General features: G+C 39.5%; 1 protein-coding gene across 2 annotated transcripts; it reads right to left on the minus strand.

Moving 5' to 3' along the window:
• Positions 1-2,104: 2,104 nt before the first annotated feature.
• On the minus strand, positions 2,105-20,954 carry HADH (hydroxyacyl-CoA dehydrogenase). 2 transcript variants are annotated; one of them, XM_074905472.1, is made up of 8 exons: positions 20,785-20,954; positions 17,826-17,954; positions 16,258-16,415; positions 11,352-11,478; positions 8,387-8,476; positions 6,818-6,890; positions 3,629-3,745; positions 2,105-2,596 (listed from the first exon to the last, which is right to left on the minus strand). In XM_074905472.1, exons 1-8 carry the CDS (start codon positions 20,911-20,913, stop codon positions 2,478-2,480), a joined length of 942 nt encoding a protein of 313 aa, XP_074761573.1. In that variant the 5' UTR covers positions 20,914-20,954; the 3' UTR covers positions 2,105-2,477. The 2 variants fall into 2 exon arrangements, with proteins under 2 accessions (XP_074761573.1, XP_074761571.1); XM_074905470.1 differs by having other exon boundaries at positions 3,629-3,790; positions 6,806-6,890.
• Between the last annotated feature and the right edge of the window lie 1,308 nt (positions 20,955-22,262).

A 22,262-nucleotide genomic window follows, 5' to 3' on the forward strand; every position in this document is an offset into this window, starting at 1 on the left:
TCTTCTATCCCTCATTTTTTTTCCATAATGTCTTTTCCTCTATTAATAAAAATTCAGGACCACATCCTAGTCTGAGGTGCTGACTAGCAGGAGATTCCCCTTCACTCATCAATACAACATGCAGTGGAAGGTGGCTTGTGTACCTTCACATCAAGCCACAGGCATAGCAAGGGCTGGGAAATAATCTTTATTGAGGGAAAGGTGGAGACAGACAATTTCTTTAATTCATTACGCATTTTTTAAGCCTCCTAAACATCTTTAAACTGTCAAGCTGCAGAAATTCTTGTATAAATCAGGAGCAACTATTTAATATTCTATTTCTTACCAATTTCATCATGATCTTGAACCCAAGGAGGGACTTCTACATCCTCCATGCCTCCTCACTGAGGAGCAAAAGAAAATGCTTAGCTTGGTTTAATGGCTTCAGTCATTCAACTATCACTATGCATTCTGATCTAGACTTAAGGGAGAGTATTTTAAGTTTTGGCCCTTTACTTCATCTCTGCTCATTCTGGCACAGCACTCCTCATGCTGATAAAATAAACCAACCCTACCCACCAGTAAAGTACCTCCACATGGCCTATTTGCTACTGAGAAAAAGAAGTTTCTTCTGAAATAGCAAGCCAAATTTACAAATGCCTGTTTCAGGTTTCTTGTATGTATTACATGTATACATACTGTACCTGTTAGAGCTCCTGAAAGGAAAATACTGTTTTAGAGAAAGTTTGTTTTTTTCTAAAATATCACATTTAATAGTGAAAAATATTTTTCATATTTAATATTAAATAGTCTATGACTTGCTACAAACCTAAGCATTTCCAAATTGAAAACAAAGATGATCTTCCAAGTAAAGGGAGCAGCATCAAGTTAATTCTGCCTAAATGTTTTTGTAAAAAACAAACAGCATTTTTTAAGACACAAGAGCAAATACACATTCCCATTTTTAATTACTACTGAAAACAGTAGTTCTGAAGCTAACTTCACTCTGCAGCATTTAAAAGTCACTAAACTGAATTACAGGCACAAAGAACCTTCAAATGAAACAGACTTCTGATGCAAGAAGTGGACTGTATTTTAGGAAAACCAATTCAATTTAACAATATATTAGCAAAGGGAGGAGACCGTCTACAGTACCATTTCTTTCTTTTAACACTCTTCTTTCAAGACAAGCAACTCAAAATCAGAAGATATGTAATTAGGAACCAGGATCCAGTAAACCAACAATTTTTATTCTCTGCTCAGAGATTTCTTGTGTGATAGTGTGCAAGGAAATTAACATCTGTCAGCCTCAGTTTCTTTATATGCAATCTGAATTATATGTTGGGGGGAGGGAGGAAGAGGCAACTTAGAGTGAAAAAATTATTCATAATTTCTTTAATTAAAAAATATGTATAATCAGAAGGCTACTACTCAGTTGAACTGGAACTCCAACCCTCATAACCTCTTGCTCTGTAGTATTTGGAGAACAGGCAGGATTTGCAGTCCTCCTGCCATGAACAAACCCAGGCTCTAAGATCCAAGGAAATAGACTTGCAAAACAGAAGGTGCCTCACACACCGATTCATTTACACAGCACAGACTTCAATTTCAATCCCCTGAAGTACTCAACTACAGTAGTAGCGTAGTGTGTAAAAATGAAACTTAAAATAAATAGCCAGTAAATAGAGCCACTTTACAGGATTCTAGAAAGCATACTGAAACCTTTAGCAGCTTCCTAGTTTAGTTAATAAAAAAAAAATAGAGGTATTAGGCCCTTCAGATTAGAAACCACCTCTTCTTATGTTTCTACAGCACCTAGCAGAAGGAGGCCCTCAACCAGTAATTGAAAATGGCAGAAAATCCCAACACAAATCACAAGTTCCGCTTTTAAATGCTGTATTGGGAACTTTTTTGTCCAGGTGACAATCTGCCATTGCAGGATTTTTATTCTGCTTCAAAAAATCGTTCTTCAAGGCACTGTAATTTACACTTAGAAATTAGCACTATGCTTAAGAAAAACCATAGCAAAACCACTTGCTGCCTTTCCGTCCCTACATGTGCCAGAGTGAAAAGAGACTGCCACCCAGTGGACTACAACCAAGTACATCAACTGCAAGCCATGACATTCAATACAGAATTGTTGAAAATTTTATTTTTAAGAAAGTGCGGTTATTTTTAGTATCCTGTTAATATAATAATGTTTCAAATACATAAATTCACTTGCCATTCTGTTTTGCACCTGGAAAAAAAAAAAAATCAACATTTGCTTGAAGGCACTGTACCTATAAAGCTTTTCAGAATTACCAGAAAAAAATAATCTACCCAATCAAGCATTCACCAGAGAAATAGTTAACAAGTGCAATCACTCAGTTCAGAGGTGGGTCATGTTCTAAATGCAGCTTGTGCCATCTTTGGAAAGGTTTAAACAGAATTCACCTGTAATACGGCAATGCTGAATAGCATACACAGATAGTTTAACACCTCTCGAGATCTGGAGTTCATTTGTATTTGTAAAATCCTTCTCCAGTCTTCTTACCCAGCTTCTTTTCTTCTACCAGTTTATTCAGGAGCGGGCTGGGTGCAAAAAGAGGATTGTTCGGCTCTAATGAATGCCATCCTGGTGGAAGAAAAGAATTAGATGAATTACCAAGAGTTGTGTTTATATGCAAAGATAATAGAGATCTGCATCTCCTCAGAAAAATATTCAGAGGTCAGAAAACTGAAGGAGGTCTGGAACTTATCTAGACTCTCTGAGACCCTTCAATCCAGCTTTATAAAGCACAGATCAGTATTGATGATTATGAGCAAATGCAGCAACTAGTCTTTAGGTGTAGTCTACCCTGAACACCTTATAATCTCCATGACTGAGGATTTTTAATATTTTTTAAAAAAAGAACTTTTAAAATATATTTAAGTACAAGGAAATAAAACAAAGGCTATGCCAAAAAGAAATTCAAGTGGAAAGAAATTCCAAGTTAAATTTCCACCTGCAAAGACAGTCAGTTAGAACAATATAACACTGCTCCATCGTACTAGCTTAAAGCAAAAGAGGTTTCATTGAAGATGTCATTTTGAAAGTGACATTCTGCCTCTGAGAATATTTAAGCTGCTCACTCAAAATAATACAACCACCACCCACAAGCTGTCACCAATTATATCTTCTTTTGTTATTGTACTGACATTCATCCACTTAACAACTGTAGTGAAAGGGAGATGGTATACTTGCATCTTTTACGGTATTTACGGGGTTTCCTATTAATTGACAATGAAAACATGGCTGGCAGAAAATGGATATGAAGCCTCAACATTTGTTACTTTTCATCCATTTCTTACCTCCAGTACATGTCTCTCTTCCCACCAATTCTTTCTAGCTATATAAAGTTCTACTAATATTATTATTATTTTCCACTAGATCTTGATGCAAATCCACCACTGTTCTGTCCCCATGTACACAGGATACAGGCATACAGTACAAACGCCGTATTCATACAGCATTCTAAGATGAATTCTCATTCCCTTCTCCTCAACAGTTAAAAGGCTATGCCATAAACATTCAGTTTAAACTAATTAAGAGTTAGATTTTCCTTAGAACATTCACCTACAATATAGCTAAAAAGGGGAAAACCAGAAGAAAATAACCATGCAGTACCATCTATAATGTATTTACTGGTATCCAACCCAACATAGTCCAGCAGTTCAAATGGACCCATGGGATAGCCAGCCCCAAGCTTCATAGCAACATCAATATCTTCCTTTGATGCATCTCCTAGAGAAAAGATTGACAGTTTGATGAACAGAGAAGATTCTGCATCTACTTGGCACCACTTATAAATAATTAACAGTGTGTTATTTCACCCTGGTGCAGCTCTTCACAGAAATCTCTGCATGTTTCAGAACCACAAAAACTGGAGTCAGCATACACAGGCTGGAGTATTAAGCAGAATGTCTTTAAAAAAAAAAAAAAAAAAGCCCTGCAGGCCTGCTTCCCAGTTTTCTAGCTTCCTCTTGCATTTCCAGCTGCTGTGCTCAACCTATCAGCAAGACTAGAGGAAGAACTGGTCACTATGAAGAATCAAAAGCTTCTTTTAGAGGCAGCTGAACAGTGTTAAGTAAGAAAATACCTCAATTTCAGCTTCATGAGATCAGCAGCAGCTTCTGAATGATGCACAAGACAGAGCTACCCTTACTCTGTAATGGCCAGAAGGCAAGTGATAACCAGCTGATGGACAAGGCAGGCATGGGGAAGGAAGCAGCAGCAGCTGAGTAACATGCTTAGTTACAGCAACTGTCACCAGAGGGTATTCATCAGATCAGAGATGGAAGATAGAAGTGACCCGAAGAGACTGTGCAGGTATGGCATGATTTGTGTATTCCAAAATTATGTTTAAAAAAAAAATAAAAACATCAGAAATTAATTACTTCTACTTCAGTCTGTACCTATAAAAATACAAATCCTGCATTGCCAGATTCTCACAGTTAATATTCACCTCATTCTTTTGCTGTGAATGAATATTTTATACTGGAATGAAAGCAGATGCACGTCTACTGCTTACTTCTAATACATATTTTGATAAAGGCAGTGCACTCCTTTGCAGATCCTATAAAAAGGGAAGTTAAACAAACCCCAGAGGTACTTGTTAAGTAACCTCCATGCTCGATGCATGCAGGCATTCAGGGTGTCCAAAAGCTTGGCAGACAGAGCCTATGCAATTTATACACCTAAGATCAGAGAATCCTAGAAATAAATTTTCAAAATCTCTTGTAAAGGCAACAACTTCACTGAAAGTTCTGTATGAAGTAATAATTTTTATGTATCTCCTTTTACTCTTTAACGCTCACAAGTTTTTTTAAAAATCACATTTTATTTCTGAGAAAAAGGGAAATTTAACCTTTTCTAACATAATTTCAGCTCCCCAAACTCAAACACACATAAATCCTCAACTCATCTGAAGTTGATGAAGATGCACATACTTCTTTTATCAACATATTTGTCCCACTTTGTTTGTCAAACTCGGGATTTCGCCACCTGACAATATACAGTTGTGTTACAATACAATTAAAAATATTAGAAGGGCAAACAAGGATTGTACTTCTAGTCCATACTAGTCTCCTAGTATAAAGCAGGCTTTCACAGAAACTTGACTGATTGCTTTTTTGGTTTTCCACCAAGAACAGGGCAGTACAAACCACCATACATTAACATTCATAACATGTTCCCTGTTTAAATCACTGTTAATATACTAAAGGTTTTTTGCCTACGCAAAAGCGCACATTTAACCCAGGAGGATTTTGTGTAAACAAAGACTCAAGGACTGACCCAATAAAATGGTACTTCAGTGCTTGGGGTTGACAGGAAAGAGACCCAATTTCATATGAATATGGATGACAATCTCGTTCAACTGTCTACTCTGAGAATTAGCGCAAAGGATATGATAAAAATTTAACCCGATTCACTGGAAAATATAAACTAGAAGACAACCATGAGGCTTTTCAAAACATTAACCAGCTTTTTAAGTAGATTTCATTAGAGTTAAAAATTCATAAATGAACTTTAACAAGTTGGAAAATATCATACTGTTGTACAAAATACAAACAGAATAAAGATTAAATCAAAATAGTTTTGCTTAGGCAGAAAACAGTCAACTTTAACATACAATCTCTGTGAGTGACTTTTCTTCTAGATTTAATTAAAAGTTCTACTGTCTCCTGAAATATGCGTAATGATACATGCCACTTAACAAAGGCATCTCTTTTACACACACTGGAACACCCATACACTTTATTTGAAATTGTGACTTAATCTAAGAGAATAACGCTCCCTCACAGCCATGCCTTTGCCTTTCAAGTCACTAAATTTCCTCTTTTCTCCCTTTGAGATGTAATTAGGTACATCTGTTGATGGATAAACAAGTAGTGTTGGTTTATTTTTTTTTTCTGGAGATCAAACCATCCCTTCCATGTGCTATAAAAGAGACTTTTAATATTTAAAGCGTATCTGGTGGAATCCTGATAATGGAGTACTTTCATCTGTAAGAATGCAGTGATTTCAAAATCAAAATGTTTCAAATGACATTCTTAGTAGCAGAGAGCTATGAGCAGAGCACTTGAAATAAAAGCAATTATATTCCATAATTTCCTCTTTATCCACTACATTATTGGTTCATTTCCTTTTCAAAACAATTATCAATGCTTTGAAAAATTTAGTGGTTCTTTGGGGATTATGATTATTTCTACCCACCCTCAGTATTGACATAAGAGAAACCAGCAGCGAGATGGGAGTTCATGAAGAACCTATGTCTAAAAAAGGACATAGAAGATGAACAGGAGGTGTTATGAGACAATAGCTGAGCCCAAATCACTTGTATACCAACACCGTACTGAGATAGTGAGTACTATACTAGCCTCACCTGAAAATTGGTGATTTATTTCACAACCCTGATGTAAGGGAATTCAGTTTGCTAAAGGTCCCATTATGGGATTTTCAATCCCTTTCATTAACGTCTCTTGGAATGGAGAGAGGAAGGTTTCTGAGTTGACAGAGGCTGTTTTTACAATGGCACTACACTCACTTTGTCATGTCCAAACCAGAAACATTTTCCACCACCAGAAATTTCCCATACAAGTAACTAGTACCTTCTGACTCTGCATACACTGACATTTCAAACTGAAGGCAAGATCTTTCGAACTACACATACTGGCTCATATTTGATGTTCATTATTCACTTCAAGCCTTTAGGGACTGAAAGTTTTGAGGGAATCCCAAGGCTTTTCTGAAGGGATTTAACATTTAGCAGTGTTACACGTCAACATTCCCTGAAGTCAATACCCCAACAGGTACCTCTCTCAAAAAGTCGAACAGCTTCCATCATATATGGCACCAAGAGACGGTTTACAATAAACCCTGGAGTATCCTACGAAAACATAAAAAGGGATTCTAAATAAACATTCTTTACCAGTACTACACTCAAATGCTACGTGACAAATTAAACAAGTGTATGGAGACACTTCTTGAACCATCAACTTCTGGTACTCTCTAGACTGTATTTTTCATCGGATTTATCTGCTCACAAAAGATGAATTTCACGAACAAGGAGTGGCACATAAATATTCATCATGACTGAGAACAATGAGACTACTACAAGCCCACCTCAATCTTAAAACAATTTAATGTGGCCAGTTGTCAAATGTCTTTTCCTTATCAAAATTCTGCTGATACAATTTTTGGAAGGATATAAGAAGATCAGTTCTTCCCTAACATTTTTTTCCTGTGTTCACTACTAGAAACACTGCTGACTAAATAGTCTACTTCTCCCCCATTGCTCACTGGTAAACCATGCTTTGGAAAGTTAGGATCACTTCAATAGCAAACAACAATGCTATCAATGAAAAGATAAGATATGTGCTGTCAGAAGAAGATAACAAACTGATAAAGAACTTCTTTTACACAAGCTTTAATCAAAATCAAAAATACGAAGACAAGAGAAAGAGCTTTGCAAATACAGTATTGTTTTGCATTCTACTACTGTTTTCAGATGTTTATTGTTCATCCCATTTTATCTCAATATTTAATCCAGAGAATTCCAAGCAACTTTTCCTCTATGAACAGGAAATTAAAAAAAGAAAGAAAAAAATGTTCAGACATGGAGACTGCATTACCCTCTACCCAAGCGAATTTATAACAATAATTCATCATATATTCTGCACATTACATACTGCAAAACTATGACAGAAACAGAAAAAAAAAAGTTAACTAAGGCCACAGAGCAATTCAGCAGTACAGCCAGAATTAGAGCCCAGCATCCAGACACTGAAATATTGGTAACTACCAGATTGCAGGCCCTTCTTTTTATGACCAAAAGTCTCCTGGGGGCTGTGAAACTCAAGGCAATAGCTTGTATAAAGCTACCCAGACCACAACTTAATGGATATGGAAAAAGTGTGCTTAGGAAGTAGGGTGTTCCTCTAGAGAAAAAAAAAAAAGATGATTAATGTGGGTCTAGCTACTGCAGTCTTAAGAAAAACTTGCATTGAGCACACACCATGGAGGATTCATCCAGCTGCCTCACAGTACAAGAGCTATCAGTCTTGTCTCCAGTATCACTAAAGATGAGCTCCTGCTTAAGCTTTCCAGTCCAGGCTTCTGCAGGAAAACCAAAAACTCTAAACCCCAATACTTGTGAGTTTTGCTGCTCTAGGCAAAATGTCTAGAGTCACTCTACTTTGAGGAATTTGTGTTAAATGTGGGCGTTTTCTTTGTCAAAATGCTTTCAACAGTGAAGAGAAACTGGGCAAAAAGCAGCCTGGAAATTCTTGAAGTGCTCTTACATCTACTAAAACCTAGCACCTTAAAATTAACAGTTTTCAAGAACAGACCTTCTGAACACATGTATAATCAAAATGTACTCACCTTACAACTGACAGGACTCTTTCCTACTGCTTTACTGAAATCCACAAGCGATTCAAAAGTCTTTTGGCTGGTCATTGGAGTCTTGATGACCTGGGCAGAGAGAAGGTAGGGAGAACATAAGCACATTTATGAGCAGACTCTCACTCATTTCCCAGTACAGCAATGATTAAACTGTAAACCGGAACACTATTCCAGAAATTCACAAAACATTTGTTTTGCAAAAACCAATTTCAGTGGATACATATGTAACAGACACGGAAATCTATTTTAAAGATAGATACAACTTTTGAAATTGAGTGTTTCTTTAAGACACGTCCCCATTCAGCCAGTATGGATAATAGAAGGGACCACCCTTTAGAATACCATTTAGAGATTACAGTATAACAAAACAACTTTAAAAGCTACATAGCCTCTGTTGCCTTGGGAAACATGGCAGCACCACTCAAAGAATTACATTAACAGACATAATTCCTGACATAAATGATTGTAACATCTACCCTGTGCCCAATGTAAACACAACACAGACATTTAATTCTAAAGAAAATGTAAAATCTATCTTTCAAATTTGTGACAGCCTGTTAGCTTTTGAGTAGTAAATTTCCACATTGATTTTCTTCACAACTGAGTCTTTTGCCACATGCATTATTCTGTATACTTCATTGGTGCTGGGATGCATTTAGTCATATATTAAAGACCCAGCCTGCCCCAGACCCCTCCCCCAGAAAAAAATAAAAAAGGAAGAATAAAAGTCTTGAGGAAGCTGAAGGGGTTGTGATATTTGTGTTGAAACTGACCTCCACGTGCAGTAACTGAAAACTGCTATATATAAACAGTTAAGGCTGACCTCCTTGTTCATACCATCACACAGAGATCTCCCGCCATCCTAATGACTGATTTAAGGCCAACACAAAAAACCCTCACTCATTAGGACTGAAGAAAAGGCTTGTTTCTCAACAGAAAAAATAAGAGTTCTTTTATTTCGATATTAGATAAAAATATCTGAGATACTTACCTAAGACTGCAAGTTTCAAGAATGAGTTTTTAATATACATGCCAGTTCTGAAACATTAGCACTAGCCTTTTGGATTACTGAAGAAATTCGCTCAGAGCTACGTGCTTCTGAGCATAAGATCAACAATCTATGAAAAGAGCAGATAGGACTCAAAGGCACTGCAGATTTGTGACCCATGAAGAACAGCTTCCATGACAGATGACTGGCAATTTCAGCAGTATCTTTCATAGTTTTGGTGATTCTCTCTATTTTCCCCTAATTATTTCAAACTGAAACACGTTTTACATAGAAAATGTTGTTCTACAATGTTTGTCAAAGCCAATCCTGATTTATAGCAGTAGATCTGAAACAAAAGCAAAGCTTTAAAAAGTGTATTTATTTACTAATATTGGCACCTTTCAAGGTTGTGTCACTAAAAGTGCAGCTTCTGTGTTTTAAAGTTCTTCAAATATTGTTCATCAACTGCAGTGATTCCAGGGTAGAACATTCATAAGTCAGATGAAAAAACCCACAAATTATAAAGATTGTCCACAGCAGTCAGACGGGGATTGTTCTGGTTTGTCTTCTACAAATGATGATAGTTATCTTCCGTATTTTTCAAATCGCACAGAGGCTTAGTTTAGATTTCTAAAGACTGATTTGTTTTAGGCTTGAGATAAGGCATTTATATAATCCATAGAAATAAATGACTGCCAACAAGTAGTTCTTAGCACAGAAATCAATAAAGCCTAAGGAATAATGCTAAATATTTCCGTTATCTCTAACACCTATAGAATTCCTCTCTTTCCTTCTTATATTTCCCCAGAGCATTTAGTCACAATACACAGGATGCAACATTAAACTAAATAAAAATCCACATAGGTACAGAAGTCAGTGAGAGAGAATTTGCAAGTGTTTGAGCCCTCATCAGACAACCATACTCTGAATCAAATTTGTTCATTTCAGCCAAAATGTTCAAATATTTCAAAAGGAGAAGGAAAAGAATGATACATTCAAAGACACAGAGCAAGAACTGAATAATATGTATTTTAATGGGTAACAAGCAAGAAATAAAGTGAATCTCGGGCGTTCAAAAGGCAGGCACAATGTATATTAAGTGCTTGTCACCAAAGCAATACTAGAACTAACCGTTCATGGGACAAAGGGAAAAGATTTACAGAATTTAAGGGCATAAAGTACATGAAACCTTGGGGCACAGTGACCAAAATGCAAAATTTATTTTCACTTACTCAAGAGTTTATAAGTTCTAGCTGCTCAAAGTCAGCCATAATGAGGAAATGTGAGAAAAAGAAGAGACCTGTTGTTTTTTTCTGCCATGTTACCTTTACTTTGGAGGCTCAGATAAACTCTTATATCAGATTATTTCTTATTCTGCTCTGCACTGCAGTATTATTAGAAATTGAATGATGTAGTCAAAGAGAGTATGTTTAGAAAAGATGTCTGAAGAATTAGGTAAAAACTTCTTTTTACACTTCCTTAAAGGCTGGGAGATACTGTATGCTTTCAGACAAATCATCCAGAACACTGAAACAAACATGACAGACTTTGTTTCAGAAGTTACAAGACAGTAAGATTTCACCTCACATTGTCTTCTATCAATTTCTACACTGGTAACAATCAAATTCCTCTGTCAGTCATCGGATGATTTTGTTTGAGCTGTCAGTAGTTCTTATTAATCAGCTTGCCCACATGCCTAAAATTATCACTATAAGCAGCACCTCTGTTGGCAGTTCAGTGGAGAACTGCGGAGCCTCGAGACTGAAGGAGTTACCTCTGTCTCTTCAACCTGCCTCTCAACAGAGACTTGGACCACCCTCTTATCACTAGAGGTAGGTTATTCTGTATCAGCAGAGCTGCAAACCGAGACCTACTCTTCCATCTAACTGAATTCTCAGTGATGACAATTGCATTGCTGTGCTACAGTGGTTCTTATGATGATGTTACAAGACTCACCTCCACAAGCTTCATCATAGGCACAGGATTGAAGAAATGGAGACCACCAAATCGGTCCTGCCTGGTGGTTGAGTTAGCCAACTGTGTAATCTGCAAGGATGAAGTGTTGCTTGCAAATATTGTATGCCTGGAAAACAGAGACATACGGATTGCATAAATGACAGCTATTTTTCTGACAGCAGGAGATTGGTACGCTAAACATAAATAGACATCCATTGGCTAGTCATCCACAGAATTCTCCAAAATATCCCTGCAGATTATCACAGTCCTTTTGCTGAGGTGTGCATACAGCAATGAAACAACCACTGGAAGGGCTGTGTGAGTTTCTGACTCGCAAGTAAGTATGCTGAATGCTCATATTAGGTGACAGAATAAAAGACTCCACAAGTAAAAAGTTTTTAATTCCCTAAATCTATTCCAGGTAATTCCTTCAGCAATCCTGGAAACCTAACAGTATTTTTTTATTGTTAATCATTTATACATCTATGAAAACCCAATCATTTGTCAAAAATGTACTTTGGCATCCTAAGAAAAAGTTGGAATCTATTTTATTTTATATAATGATCAGTGATAGACCTGATGAACAAGCCTACCACCAGAGCAAAGAGCTGACAGAAAAACTGACAGAAAGCTGACAGAAAAGATAAACTGCCATGCACAGGCACTGCAAAGGACACACAAAATCACAAGAATTTAAAGACATATATGAAGTCTTTTTCCAGACATAAACCAGATTTACTATTGCAATTTATAATGCTCTGGATTGTTTTTTTCCCCTAAAATATCTCAGAATCTCAACAGCCCTGCTATACTGACCTCACACTGAAAACTTAGAGAAATGTTTTTTTCTTCAAACCACAAAAATCAGAAACTAAAGATAAAACCCTGCCTTCCATTCTGGGCTGTATTCTACTGACCTTTCAAAAAGTTATCCTACTGAACCCATCAAATGTTAATCTATATTGGTATTTTGCTTACATTTCACTAGGATAAAACTGAGCTTCACAACAGAGCTTTCAGAAAAGGTATGTCCAAGTTGTGGGGATATCTTATAGTGGCATTAAAAGAAAACATTTGGGAATAAAAAAATTCCACAGTCATTTCCATTTTTTATGTTTTCTCAGTTTTTGAGAATTGATATGGAGAAGGAAGCAAAAAATCCTGAAAACTCCTATTTATCCTTCTTACACACATTTTTTTGTTATCTCTCCACCATAAAATGGGCCTTATAAATTATTCTGAGGTTGGGAACTAAAAAGAGTATTCTGCATTTTATATTTTTGACCTTGCAAGGTCAATGCATCCAAAAGACACTTATCTTCACTGAAAATCTGCCACTGTATACAACGCATTCAAAAAGTCATATAAAAATTAAGCACACTGATTTGTGAGATGTAATCATTGGTAGGTTTGTATCTGGGTTCACTTAAAGTAAGAGATTTTACCTCAGCATCACTGCTGTGGGTGAATACTGTAGCCTCACACAACATAAAGCCTTGAGGAATAAAAAGCATTACATTTGTATTGTGCACAGGGACAGTTTATTTACACTTTCTGCTCTAACTAACCAATTGATTTAAATTGAGTTTAAAATAGAATTTGCATGCCTCTGTGAATTAGAATTACATGATACACGTTCCAGATGACAGCAGAGTTGGAAGACTTTTGACATCAACAGCACGAGGAAACCCTTAGTAGTAGTGATGCTTTTCCAGGCATCACTGTGCATTCTCTTAGGGCCATCTAGTGGGTCAGGGGAAGACATTAAAACCAGAGTCCAACACATCCTATTTCAATATAATTGACTCTTACAGTCCAGCTCCATTACACAGTAAACACTGAACAACACTTCTTTTCTAACAGTTTTGTAACACACTGATTCTAACACAGTGACCAGCTGAAAACCACTGGCCAGTTCCTATCCGAGTTTCCATGCCTGAAGATAAATCCTACATCAAGAGATTTTGACAGGCATTCCCACCACCCAAAAATAAACAGAAAGCAAGTAGGCAAGAGCTCTTAAAGTGGATACCCCAAAATTTTTTTGTCATGTTCATTATGATCCTGTTCGGAAAAGTGCTGCAGCATTTAAATGCCTAAAATCCACAAAGAACATGGGGATATTCTATAAAAACCCTAGCCTGATCTTTTCAAATCAGAAACATGAGACTGACTCAATTCAAGGAAAGGAAAACAGAACTGAAGAGCAGACAGCAATGCATTATCACCTGCTCTGAAGGTGATGACCATGTAACACAGTAACAATTACCATATTAGGAGGATGAACATAACACTGAGAAGAATATAACATACACAAGCAATTTTGCAAAACTCTTAAGAACATCAACTAGTATGCTGTCAGACTGATGGCATCCAAGAAACAGCATTCACCATTTCAGCTGGACAGTTACCCCGATGAGTATTATCTTGAATTCTCAGTGCTCTCTGGGGTTGCCAGACTCTCCTGATTAATTACAACTTCCCTATAAAGAGAAATTTACTCCCCACCCCAAATACAACTTCTCTTGATAAAGAATAGCTTTCCCACCCCCTTCCATTTATAGATCCACTTTCAAAGGAATTATAGTTCTTTTACAGAGAAAAAGGAAGAGGGATTGTGTTTTAGTTTTTTAATGCAACGCTTTGGATTTGTGCTGTACCCAGGCTTATCTTCATTGCAGAGGTCATCGTCGTGCAAAAATGGGAGATGAACGTGTAGCTGTTGCAGCTGAGGAAACACATGAGACAGGGAATACAGTACAAAAGAAGAAAAATGCAAGGTTTCACACAGCTTATGTTCCAAAGGCAAAATTCATCATCTTGTCTGAGCAACTGTGATACATAGCCCATTGCATTTCTGTCAGTTATCAGCTATCCCTGCAGTAAGTCCTGAGATTTGAATTAAGACAAGTCCTCCCTCCTCAGAAGCCCGGTCTTTGATGATCTCTGCCTATAACATACATTTTGCAGTGCCCAGAGCCCCACAGAAGCAAAGCTTCGCCTGAGACTCTAAGCTATCTTCATAGAAATCTCATCTTCGTTACCAAACAATGACAAGTCCACCACCCCCATTATGCTGTTGCAACAGTTAGTCCATATAACAGTTTTAGAAATTTTGAAATGTTGAATCTTAGTGAAGGCTGTAGGATGCCTGCACTGACAGGGAAAGCTTTCCCTTCCACTGCAGTTCCTACTGCTTCCTTCTAACACACAGAAAAAACACTCACTAGGCATTTCTGCATTTCCTCATGCTGCTCACACAGGCTGCAACTTTGTACTCCTCACATAATTACAAATTACCCTTTGTGTCTAATAGCTAGTATTTTAAACACTGCCTACTAAGTTTCACTGTTTTACTACCTTTTCTTTCTCTGAATCTAGACCTTCTGCACTGCAACCCATATTCTTCACCATTCACCTTCCTTTTCTTTACCCTACATGTAAGATAACTGTATGTTTATCATAATTTCCAATTCTACCCTTAAAAAGGAAGGCTTCCTATTTCATGCCATTTTTCCCACCCCTGCAAAATTGTAGCCTTTGACACAGGAAGGAGCATATCTGAACAACTCCCGGCATCTTTTAACACTATAATGTAAAATTTGATGTTTTGAGGCAGCTCAGTCTTATCAAAAATAGCCTCAGGTGTTCCAAATACACAAATTATTAAATAAAGCTCCAAGTCCCTGTGCTCACTTTTCCTTGCTGACTGGTTCTAGACAGTTTGCCATTTAGTACACTCTAATTTGCCCATTAGCTTTCTCTGCTGAATATGGACAAAGACTCAGGTAACCAATGGTCTGTTTTCACAAAATAAGCACAGTTTAATCATGACAAGGTACCCTGATAATTGCCGAAGGCAGCTACTTCCTTCAGTCTGTCAGACTAAGGGTAATGGCAAGGTACCCTGTGCTCAGTGCACCGCTGTTTGTAATCATTTATTGTTTCCAGAAGTACCAGGTAATTTTTATTACTGACCATGAGATAGGCTGAAAATCTCCCCAGGCTGAAGTCAACGCATGATATCTTTTCTCCCTTGACATTATATTCAAGCCATGGCTTGTCTAGTTCTTTAGTTAAGACAGTCTAGAGTATCTCTTAGCCAATACCCCCAGATTTAGCTGTACTAGTTAAAATCTCAACCTGCAAGCAGTCAAGGTCTTGTGATCCTGAGTCATCCATTACAAGGATCAAGCTTCTGAGACTGCACACTCAACAGCATTTTTGGGTTTGGATACAATTCAACAGTAACTTCCAACAGTTATCAAATATAGTTCAAAGAAAATTCCAGGGACTGTAAGTAACCGAGTGAGTGCATGCTAAGAAATCATTTACACTTCTACCTCACAGACAATAACAAGCAATGACCTATTTCCAAACTCTTGTAATACAAAGTAAACTTCATTCACGTAAGCCACTGTTGAGCTGACTGTGACCTGTGGCTAAGAGGCTGAGACTTCTTAAAGCTTGTTCATGCCTGGTGGGCTGAAAACAAGTATTTTATCATCACAATTCCTTATATAAATATGGGAAGATGTACATTAACCATACCTCACATGTACCAGGACAAGCTTATTCTACTGTTGTGCATTTACATTTGGATTTAGACTTGAACTTGCTGAGTAGATGGACAAACTTTACGACTAAACATACTCAGAAGCACATCAAATGAAGCAATGCAACAAGTAAATAAACCTGGTGAATAGACCTGGAAGTGTTTGTAACATAGGCACCTGGCACAACTATTCCATAACAACTCCACATGACAGTCTGGAGTTAGTCAAGGGAGAAAAAGTCCTGGTTTTTAAAAAAAGCAGCTAAGAAAATGCTGAACTAGTGGTGTAAGAATAAAAACAGAAGATACAAAGGTCTAAGTTTCAAAATGTAACAGGAAAAATATACATACTCAGGAGCAAACTTATCCAGCCTCTTGAAGAGTTCATTTTTAATTTCCTGGTTCTCCACAATGGCTTCTATCACCAGATCCGTGCTGTGGACCACTGCTACTGCATCCGTGCTTGTTGTGAGGTTCTTTAAGGTCTTCTCGATGAATTCAGCACCAGCCTGAAACATTTCCAAGTTGCAATGTCTATTTACAATTATTTATTTTTACATGATAATCCCCTTATGTGCTCTGAAGTGGTTTTGAGCCCTCAAAAATTCAGACAGTCTGCCACATTTCCAAATCAGTGAGAAAGTTCGAAATATGTACAGATACCATGCTTTCACTGACAAAATTTTCCTAGCCAATCAAATCTGCTTTGAAGCAAATAGGAGACCTCTGAATTCATTCTTTTAGGAAGACTATTTGCTGCATAAGAGTCTGAGGTGAACAACTGATTGGTCAATCAGCAGCTGCTGAGACAACCTAGACTTGCTCTCCATAAAGAACAACTTTCCCAGTTTCAAACCTTTTGCATTGCGTTCATTCAGTGATTATCTGTTTTCACTCCTATGAACAGATACATGCTAGTTCATGAATACTTCAGGAAATGAAGTGGCCTATGCTCACTATAGTTTCCGGGCAAATGTGAGGAAAAAAATACTCTGTTTTCTGAGTAGTAAATCTGGCAATCACGGACATAGTTTGTGAGGACAGAAATCAAACAGAACTGCAAGACTTTGAACAAAGAGCAAGTGGAGATGTAGTACAAGTAAAAACATACCTGCACACCAGAATATAATGGTATATATAAAGTACAAGCACATGTATGTATGCTTTGGTTATCCTGGCATTAGTATAATTTTTCTTCTGTACTCCCTCATGCAAACAAACCCTTTTTCATTTCCTTTGTCTGCTGCATCATTCATGCTGGTAATCATCAATACCAGTATATGTTATATATGTTTATACATACCAAAAAAAGAATTGAATCTGTTGTGGAATTTAGAGAAACAAGCATAGCAACAAACAGCTTAGGATACACATTTAGATGCATCAACTGCTCCATAGTGACTTGCTGTATGTAAGTCTTACTCAGTAAAATGAATGCCAAGTATCTTATACATCTAATTCATGTTACTCCAGGGTAGTTAAACATGCACTTTCATTTCCTTTGCAGTAATCCTGTGCCCAAGTCAGGGGTGGGAAGGGGCAGAAACAGACAACTCCTTACTCCTTATTAAGACAATTTTATTACTATTCGCTTTTGGACAAAATTGGTTCCTTCTCAAGTAAGCCCTCAAAGATAGCTTGCTATTACGTTAGGATGAATGATTTGGCCCCATTTCACATTTAGCATCTATTTTAAAAGGTTGCCAAGTTGTTTTAAATCTTTATCTCAAGGCTGAAGTCTACAAAGGAAAGAAATTAAGGCAAGCCATCTTTAAACATCCTGAATCAAAAGAAGAAAATCCAAGTTCTTCATCACACTGGAAAAAGCGTGCATAACTGTAAAAACAATATCAGAACCTCAGTATGGTAGTTTTTATTCTCCTAAGTTTTCTTAGAGTAATAAAGAAAAAGATGTCAACCTCAGGCTTATCTGCAAACTTCTTCTTTGTCACTCTCTTCAAACTCTCTTCAATTCCTTTTGTAGACTTTTTAAGGATTTCATCTGACTGGTCTACTAACACCACAGTATGACCACTGGCTGCTGCAACCTGAAAGTTAAAAAAAAAAAAAAAAGAAAAAGATTCAACATCAAGATCATAAAACAACTAACCATACTGATTTCTGTTGAGGCAGACAATATACTAGGCACTGAATCAGGCAAAAGAGGGATAAAGAACATTCAGTCAAGACTTACGCACTTTTCTAGAAAAATCATAAAAACCTGCACACAGCTGGGGTGGACAGGAGCGATAAAGGTCTCAAACAACTTAAGGGAAAAGGAAAAGAAATCAAGTTTTCCCCCAAGCTGTCTGCAGAGCACTACCTCTGCCTGGAGGCACCTGAATTCTGTGGCTCTGGCTAGAGAACAGCTCTCTTGGAAAGAGCAAGTGACTTAGCTGTGATCCTTGGACCTTGTAAGGAAAAAGGGCTGTGGAGACCAAAACTGGAATGCTGGCAGAATGAGCAGGTGGCATAAGGGATGGTGAACTCTGTGTTCCTGGGACATAGTGTAACACAACTCTGCTGTTAGGCCACAAGCATGTCCCTGCAACAACAGGAAGGTGACAGTGGAGCTGGGAGTAGTAGCTGTGAGATGTTTTATTTTCACTATGGCCATTTCATAAAAACTGAATCATAAAAAACATTTAAACCAAGCTTGAACTTGCACCCCAACTTCATCCGTTGCAGTGCCAGAGCAAGACCCTCCACTCTTCAGAAGAAAAATCAATACCAAGTACATTTATAAGAGATGCTTCACTGATTATCCATTTATGATTATACCATCACTGACCAGTTGGCAAAAAATCCTAGAAAAATTAACATCTCCCTTTTCACACCTCATTTTTACCATATTTACATGGACAGGAAAGAAGAAAAATGGCAAGAGGTCATACCATCTCCTTGCAATCCAAACATGTGCTTGCTCAGAATCTACTATCCAATGATCTTAAGAATACTATGAACAAACCACAAGAGTGCTGGGGAATCAGTGCTTTTCTCATGCAGAAGTGCTTTTCATGTGGCAGAATTAGAAATTATAAACATCTGGCTTTCAGCTGTATATTTTAGCAGGTTAGCTTCTGCTGACAACATGAGAAAGCATGGAAAGAGGAGAGACAATTCGTAAGTGTTCTAAAAGGAAGGAAAACCTTTATTAATAGGGTACAGAGGATACTCCACTTAGTCTTATATTCATCTCTGCTTTGAGATAATTTTGGATTGCTAAATCAGAGGCAGATAGTCAGCAAAACAATCCTTGGTCCTTAACAGTGGTAGAAGATTGCAACCCCTGTCACTGCCAAATACCAGACATGTTTCTCTTGACAAGCTGCTCTCTGAAAACGTGCAATAAATGGAATATGCAAATCAGTTCATTTTCCCTACAGAATTATAAACTTTGCATAGTGTGCATCTTCTCAAACATGAGAAAGCTTTCTTCAAAGTTGTTCTTCGATGGTTCCTTCAGTGGAAACCTCAAGCTCTAGTATCAAGGTACAGTTTTTATCAGACAAGTTAATAAACAACTAGATAATTCCTTAGCAAAAAATAAATAAAAAGCCCCTGTATTCCTCCTGCTACTGATTTGTCAGGAGTGTGAGAAATCTTCAGTTCTGAGAAGGAAACCCAATAATTCATTAAAACGGAGAACTGCTATTTATGAACTCCAACCTCACAGTCAGTTTCTGCCTGGAACTCCAGATACACCAGCTACTCTTTGTGAAGTTTGTGAACTACCCTGGTTCCTCGGGCAACAGGCTCTTTCTGTGAATTAAGTAAATACCTAAATCTTAAATCAGCGACAGGACCGTTTAGTTTTCTGACCCAAAGCTATCAAGTTAAAGATGAACTTGAAAGCCAAAGGCCTGAGATTAAACACTGGGAAAATAAATTCTATTTAAATATTAACCACTTCATGATTCTGTAGATGACTGACAGATAGACGTTTGTTTTAGCTGCCATATTCTACTTCAATAACTTGTAAAACGTCACTTGATCTGCTCCCTTGGCAAGTTAGAAGCAGCTTCTTTCCTGGACCAACATTTTCCAAATATTATTACACGCTGTCTGGTTTATAAATAGTCCACACACTGTCTTAAGTACCACCTTAAACGATTTAAAAGATTGACCTTGGTTCTTCTCACCTACTTGTCTGACCAGAAGACTTGTAGATGAGCAAGAGAACAAAAAGTTTGAAAGCTGAGCAACCGGCCAGCAGCAGTGCCGCAATACTTTCTACTCCTCCGCAGCAATCAAACCAAAATTCGCAGGAGCCTGCCAGCTCGGCAGACGGGGTGCGCCATCCCCGCCCTCATCCGCGGGGTGAACACAAACTGTAACGTACACAACGAAGTGGGTTTTGGTTTTTTGTTTTGTTTTACTTTTGATGTTGCTCCTGCCCCACAACTCGCAGAGAATACTCGAGCGGCGGCTCGAGCCGCTGGAACAGGCAAGGCCGGGCCGACAACTGGCACCGAGACGAGACGGCTTCGCCCCCTCCGGCCGGCCCTCTCCCCTTCTCGCTCGGGGGCAGGATCGAGCGCGGCACCGGAGTTGGGCCTCCGCTTCCGAGTGACGAAGCCCGAGGGGAAAGTAAGACGCGAAGGGGACGCGAGGGGCGACAGCAGTGCGGGGCGGCCGGGGCTGGGGGTTCCCCCGCCGCCTCAGCCCGGGGAGGGGCCGCCGGCCGCGGAGCACGAACCGCGGCCCCTGCCAGGGCAGCCGCCGGGCCCGCACGATTCTGCCTCGCCTCACCCACCGCCACCCCCCCGCCCGAACGAGGCGCGAAGGGGCCCTTCCCGCCCGAAGTAACGGCCGCCAGCGGCCGCCATGGCGCCGCCGACCCCCTCACCCCCGCCCCGCCGCCGGGCCGGGGCTCACCTGCGCGATGCCGGCGCCCATGAGGCCGCCGCCAATGACCGTCACATGCTTGACGATCAGCTTCTTGGCGGCTGCCGTGGCGGCGGCGGAGGAGGCGGCGCGCACGAAGCGACGGGTGGCGAAGGCCATGGCGAAGGAGCGCGGAGCCAGAAGCGGCGGCGGGGCCGGGCCGGGCCGGGCGGGGCGAGCGCCGCGCTCCGCCCCGGGGAGGGGTGGTGGTGGCCGCCCCGCGCCCGGGCCCGGCCGCCCGCCGCGGCGGGAGGCGCCCTTCATCCTCGCTACTGTGGATTCCTTAAGGGGCGTCGAGTAGCTACGGCAAGGTCAGCGCAACAGGGCCGCCGCCGCACCCCCTCAGCTGGCCCGGCTGGCTCCCGGCTGGCGTTGGGCCCAGGGCAGGCTCCAAGCAGAGGCTGGTCTAATGTCTGCCCTTTGCAGCGGAGGACACTGCCTCACCCTCAAAACGTTCACGTTTTTGCTTCGTTTTCTCAGTGAAGAGTATTTCCAAACTAGAAGGGGTTTTCATTTTCAGGCTAGCACAAACTATACAGTAAACCCCCCAAAAATCAAATCCTTCCTTTATAAATACTAATGGCTGAACCATATCAGATGCAAACCGCCATAATTTTTCATCTAATTCCTTTATTGCTAGAACAACCAGCAATTCAAGTCAGCAACAGCTGACAACATGGCAATTGCAGCATATTCTACTTGAGCCAGCATCGGGGTAAACATTAAGCAACTTGTTTTCTTCAAAGATGCAGAGTATTCTTATATTTCTGCACTTTGTACCAAAAGCACAATGCAAAAAATTCCCTCTTTCCTCACTCACCCTCATCTGACAGCAGATTAGTGAGGAGCAGTGCCTGCTGGAAACAGCTTTACCTCAACAGAGACCCTTTGTGTATACAAATGACACCTGAGCAGGTAATTAATGAAATTCCCTGAAAAAATATGCCTTGCCAAGTTACCTGCAACCTAACTCCCAAGTGTAAGACAAGATTTCCACATACAGCTAGCTGTTGCTCACACCCACTCCTTGCCCACAGGCGCTTCAGTTGTCTCCCACTCGGCCATCCCCTTTCATGTTGGGGGATCTCCTGTCTCTCCCCGGGGTTCCTCTGGGCCAGAGGCCTCAGCTCTCTGCCCCCCACCCCAGGCTCTCCCCAGGCAACCCCTTTCCTCTCTGCCCTCCACTCTCTGACCCCTCTATGCCAGGAGTCCAACAAATATACATCTTGACTCTGCCCGTGGTTTTCTTTCCCACCCCACTACTCAGACTGTGTGTCTCCTGGTGGTAAGTCATTCACCCTTTTTACCTTCCTCATCCTCACTCTTGTCTCTCCTCCTCTTATTCTGAGAAAACTGTTTTTAAAACTGCATGGAGAGAATGAATATACTCTTATCATTTGCTTATAACATGCCTGGCACTGTATTTTCCCCATTTCACTTTACTCCCCCACCTCCTTCACTCCTCCTCC

This window comes from Athene noctua, chromosome 4 (assembly GCF_965140245.1).
Source record: "Athene noctua chromosome 4, bAthNoc1.hap1.1, whole genome shotgun sequence".
In the NCBI taxonomy this organism is placed as follows: Eukaryota; Metazoa; Chordata; class Aves; order Strigiformes; family Strigidae; genus Athene; species Athene noctua.